This window comes from Corylus avellana, chromosome ca7 (genome assembly GCF_901000735.1).
Source record: "Corylus avellana chromosome ca7, CavTom2PMs-1.0".
In the NCBI taxonomy this organism is placed as follows: Eukaryota; Viridiplantae; Streptophyta; class Magnoliopsida; order Fagales; family Betulaceae; genus Corylus; species Corylus avellana.
The window spans coordinates 25,156,396-25,162,359 of NC_081547.1; the positions used below are offsets into that span (position 1 = coordinate 25,156,396).

Below are 5,964 nucleotides of genomic sequence, written 5' to 3' on the forward strand. Positions count from 1 at the left end.
TTTGAGAGGACTTCAGAAGTTAGATCTTTCTCGAAACAATTTGTCAGGAAAAATTCCAAACTTTTTTGTGGGTTTCAGCTCGTTGTATCTTTTGAATTTATCTTACAACAATTTTGAGGGCCTAGTGCCAACAAACGGCGTTTTCAAGAATTCAAGTGCAACTTCAGTTGTGGGGAATAGCCAACTGTGTGGGGGAATACCTGAGATGCGGTTGCCAAAATGTAACTTCAAAGAGTCTACAAAGACGAAATTGACCTTATCCATGAAATTAATTATCTCCATAGTTTGCGGACTTCTAGGAGTAATTTCTATGCTTTCTTTTCTGTATGTATGTTGGTTAAGAAAGAAAAGAAAAGAAATAACTTCAAGTTCTTCAGGAAATTTGCTTTTGAATTTGTCGTACCAAAGTCTCCAAAAAGCCACTGATGAGTTCTCCCCTGCTAATTTGCTTGGTGTGGGTAGTTTTGGATCTGTATATAAAGCAATCATCAATGAGGGCAGAACGACAATTGCTGTCAAGGTGCTCAACCTTCAGCGCCGTGAAGCTTCTAAGAGCTTTCTTGCTGAGTGTGAGGCCTTGAGAAACATTAGGCATCGGAATCTTGTAAAGATACTTACAGTTTGTTCAGGTGTTGATTATCAAGGTAATGATTTCAAGGCTTTAGTTTATGAATTCATGGTCAATGGAAGCCTTGAGGATTGGTTGCATTCGAGTACTATAGAAGATCAGGTGCACCAGGAGCAGAGGGATCTTAATCTTAATCAGAGATTGAATATCGCCATTGATGTTGCGAGTGCATTGGAATATCTCCATTATCATTGCCAAAAAAAGCCAATCATCCATTGTGACCTCAAGCCGAGCAACGTTCTTCTCGACGATGAAATGATTGGACATGTTGGAGACTTTGGGTTAGCAAGATTTTCTTCCGAAGATAACAATAACTCTTCAACCAACCAGTCAAGCTCTATTGGTGTTAGAGGAACAATTGGTTATACTCCTCCAGGTGAAGAAACTCTTTATCATTCTTCAATTATAATTTTTTTTTTTTTCTTTTAATAACATTTCTACGTTTGAAGAGGATAAAAAGGGTCTATTATTCATTTTATTCATAAAAATTTAGTATTGTACATTTTTATTTTTAGTTTCATCCCATAGAGAGTATCATAGCATAATTCCTTTCTTAGCATATAAGTGTTAATTATATAGTCATGTTACAGTATGTTCAAATGATACAGAGTATGGTATGGGAAATGAGGTCTCCTCCTATGGCGATGTATATAGCTATGGGATTCTACTATTAGAAATGTTTACTAGAAAACGACCCACGGATGACATGTTCCAAGGCAGACTAAATTTACATTATTTTGTCCAAGAAGCTTTGCCTAATCGAGTGGTCGAGATTGCGGATCCAATTCTTTTTCGTGAAAGAGAAGAAGACATAGCGATGAATAATTCTCATAATAATAGCAGGACTAGAAGAAGCAAAATTCAAGAGTGCTTGACTTTGATGTTTGGGATTGGAGTTGCTTGTTCTGTTGAACAGCCAGGAGAACGGATGAACATGAAAGATGTTGTAACTGAACTTCATTTGGTCAAGAAAAGGCTACTTAAAACTACAAGTAGACCATAATATGAACAGGTAATACTGGTAGCTTACTAGCTTGGTTAAGAAGATTTGATGATGATTATAAGCTCATTGCATTTTTAAGATAAGACTATTTCAATTTTAAGATGAGACTATTTATGTTATTTATTTCACTTTTGACACCAAGGAACGAGAGCATTCGGCTCTCCTTAGGTTGAAACACTATAAATCGGCCAATTTTAGATAAAGACTGAGACTCTAACATGTTATTTGGTCTATTATGCCCCTAAGCAAAGGTCAGCCACGGCCGAAATTTTGTGTTTTTCTTCATTTGATTGCATAGAAATATGTTTGTTGACACAGTCTATCCATCTTTACTGTCAACTTTAGATAAATTAAAGAAATTTAAGGGATTTTTACATTTCGGCTTTAATTTACCAAAATTGATGGTTGGGTTATGTAAATAAATGTTAGAATCACATGCTGCACCGTTCTTTTATAATTAGTGATTTACGATCAATTTGAGAAAATTTAAGATTGAAGGTCACTTAGGCATGAAAATTGGGGATTTTGGTTCATGGCTTAAATTGTTTAAAATTGAGGGTTTCTTGTGCAAACAGTTGATCAAATTAGTTGCATGAATGTTTAATTTAGGTTAGATGCATGTGAAGAATTTGAGAATACTAGCCATTTAGTATTTCAGTTTAGGGTGAAATTAATGCAAAATATTTTGTAGAGTTAATTGATGTATTTCCAAAATTGAGAGTTTAAACATGAAATCGAGAAATTTAACTAGTGATTTAATGCATTGAGTGAATCTGACTTGGGCATATTGGGCTCAAATTGGAAATTTATCAAGGAAAAATTTGGGATTTTGCAATTTGATCTTAGGTATTAACGTTTGTTTGATTGTATGTTTGGATAACATTGAGTTGATTTGGTTAAAAAGCGTAAAGAAATTCTTGGAATTTTGTATTAAAATTGGTATTAATGCGTCAAGTGTGTATACTTTGAATATCATGTATTTTAGCTATGAGCACCTTGAATTGTAGTTGTGTGTTTATTGATATTGGAAATGATCATATATATAGTTTACGTTATATATTTAGTTGTTGCTCAAGTATAATATATTGTTAAACATCATGTTAAAATTCATACTTTTCTAAGTCGTTGCGATGGTTTTTGTTTGAAAAAACAAAACAAAGAAACTTAGAAAATGAATCGTTCTCATGCGTGGATTAACTTGTAATACTTAATAAGGTAAGTCATTAAATCTTATTATATATTCTTTTTCAGATAAAACAATGGTCCAAGACAAGACCCTTCTGATCTGAGGATATGGTGGTTCTTATGGTTCAAGCTCACATGGACATGGTGAGATGTCTTATTTGTGTTTGATGAATTAGAAATTGGTTTTTATTGATGTTTAACCTTTTTTATTTACTTATTATGTTTGGAGACTTTTTTTTATTTGCTTTTGCCTTTTAGATATTTGGAGTTGGATTAATGTAATTGTTGTGTTGTGTTTTATCTCATGGAGTATAATATAATATTGTTGCCAAGACATTTTGATTAATTTGATGGTTATGTGGGGGACATTGAGGACTTTTAGTGGATGGAATTTGTGGCTATTAGTTGTCCTGGTTGTACTGCATTATTCTTATTTGCAGGCTTTAAAAAATTTCATAGTTTTAATCATTATTTGGACCTGCATATATGATCCGCTGCAAATTAAATCGCCAACGTTAGATTATGATTGAATTTTCAAACAAACTTTACCACACAAAGTGGTTGGACGCAATTTTGTTGTCGTTGTTCCGATTTAGGGTTCGATGTGTGAGGAAAAAATTATTGGAGTTATTCCATATCGGTTGTGGAATGGGCAAATAATCAGTTTATAAGTGTGAGAGAAAATCTCACATCTTGAGCTAGCTTTTGGGTTGAGAGAGGCCCAAAACCACCCAACACTGTGAGTGCCCTTGTGAGTATTGATCAGTCTCACATTGAGAAAATATAAAATAAATGAGTACTTAATATACCTAAGTGGACCTTAGCCCATTAACTTAAGTTTTTGGGCTAGAGTTGTGTTCAACTATGTATATTAATATACTATTTTTTAAAAAAACTTCATAACCGCTTTATTTCCCAATAAGTGGTATTAAAGCCTTGAAGTGAGATACTCTTAGAAATATAAAATGACTCACAAGCTAGGAAGAGTTGGGTCAATGTGAAGAGACTCATAAGTGAGGGAGGGATTGTTGTGAGTGAACTTGTGAGTGTTGAGTCTCACATTAAAAAAATATAAAAGAAAAATAGTACTTAATATACTTAAAAGTACTTAATATAAAAGAAAAACTTCATAATGCTTAAGCTTTTGGGATAGAGAAATGTTCAACTATGTATATTAATGCACTCTTGGTAAAAACTTCATAACTGCTTTATCTCCCAATGTAAACCAAGGAATTATGTTCCATAATTGTCTTGTCTTATGCCTATTGATGCCAAAATATGACTAATTTCTAACTAACTACTTAACATTACAAAAAAAAGTATTTTACAACTCTTTTATAGCTTTCAACACGTGTTAGCATATGGTTGGAGACACATTAGCCACTAAAAAATTAATTTTAGGATCCTTCAATGACATGCTAACACATGTCAAAAGTTATAAAATAGTTGGAAGTTAGACTTTCAATTTTAATCCAAGGTTGGAGACACATAGTTAAAAGCTCCTTCTATTAAGACCCGGTGTAGATTAAGTCATTTACACCCTCCAATGGAAACCTTCCACGTCATATTTTTACACACAACGAAAATGAACTTCCACACACAATCCCAACCCCGATACTCCTTTTTCGACTCCTTTTCTTCTCGTTCGACAAGCCCCATTCAGGACACCGTGGCTACCTTTTGATTTTGGTCCTCTCAGTGGAATATATATATATAATTTGTAAGAGTTACTTTATGGACTTATTCAAAATAGTGTTATTGAGCAATTAAGTTCTTGTTTAGCGATAAAACTTATTACTTATTATTAAATTCCTACATTTGGCTTTAGAAATTTTATCTTACATTTTTTTTCATCTTTTAAAAAAGAAAAAAGTGTAACGTGCTTCACGAAGCCCTTGGCGTAGAGTTTGCGTAGTTCAAATAAAGTTCAGCGTGCATGCCTAGTCCTTTCATAATATTACTACGAAAAATGTTATTTAGTAAACTATAGAATGTCAAGATAGTGAAAATTACCGCATCATTTCAATTATATAATAGTCTTGTAACAATTTACTAAATAGTATTTACTTTATTGACATATTTAAAAAGAAATGAGTATTGTACACAACTTTTAGAAAAGAAGTCCTCCACTTTGTAATGGTGAGCCCCTTTTCCTTTTTATTAATATATGAAAGAAGTCCTCCACTATCAAATGGTTATGATCCCATTCACCTGTTATTACAAAAAAGAATAATGAGTCTTTGAAAAATGGATGACAACATAGATCCCACTGAAAAAAATGAATAAATTTTCTACTAAAATTACTAATCTAATCTTTATTAGAAAGCATGAACGGCTAGATCTCAAACTTTCAGATATGAAAAGCTAAGTAGATTAGTACACCACAATTATCACCCTAATATTACCCCGCTTATCTGGGATTTAGCGTGCAAATACTTTACTTTTTTTTTTTTTTTTTTTTTTTTTGAGAATACAAATACTTTACTTTTGAAACTACAAATAGACCATAATATCAATAGGTAATATTGGTAGTTTAGTAGCTTAATTAACCATATTTGATGAGACGCCCAATATATAGTACCATTTGATATGATTATTAGCTCATTGCATTTTTGCCTTCTCTGCATTTTTAAGATGAGACTATTATTTTTCAATTTTATAAAAAGACCTTCTATTATATAGTTACGATGATGTGGCAGTGAAAAACAACCTTTAAATAAATAGGGGTTTGTAAAAATAAAAATTAATGACAGATATTCACTGTCACATCATCATAGTTTTATAACAATTTACAGTCATATGAGAGTCTACTAAATTTCATTTCTCGTTTTTATTAATACAATAATTTTTTTATAAAGATTTAATTTATGCTAGGTCTTTAATTATAAAAATCATTCTTTATTGAAATCTCCTTAATTATTTTAGATATTATTTTATAATAATTATTTTGTTAGAATATCTCCAAAGTGATCAATTTATCTTTTCAGTTTTCTATCACATTCTTTATAATCACAATATTCTAAGGCGAAAAAGAGAAGAATCGGGAAAGTATTTTGTGTAACCAAACATCAAGAAGTAGCAACCAAGGGGCTTCCCCCCTTAACTCCCGCACTCTCTTCCTCGGCTTTCTGCATCCTTACAATCGTTT

The 5,964-nt window shown here is 32.2% G+C and overlaps 1 protein-coding gene across 4 annotated transcripts in view; it reads left to right on the plus strand.

Moving 5' to 3' along the window:
• LOC132188181 (probable LRR receptor-like serine/threonine-protein kinase At3g47570) overlaps window positions 1-3,226 on the plus strand; it is a 50,960-nt gene extending 47,734 nt beyond the window's left edge. For 3 of the 4 annotated variants that reach the window (XM_059602587.1, XM_059602586.1, XM_059602588.1), the window contains 3 exons: window positions 378-1,004; window positions 1,237-1,640; window positions 2,883-3,226. In XM_059602587.1, the coding sequence (XP_059458570.1) occupies window positions 378-1,004; window positions 1,237-1,631 (1,022 nt within the window). In that variant the 3' untranslated portion in view covers window positions 1,632-1,640; window positions 2,883-3,226. Of the gene's footprint in view, window positions 1-16; window positions 1,005-1,236; window positions 1,641-2,882 lie in introns of those variants that run through there. The other variant, XM_059602585.1, reaches the window with a different exon arrangement.
• The last annotated feature ends 2,738 nt before the right edge of the window (window positions 3,227-5,964 follow it).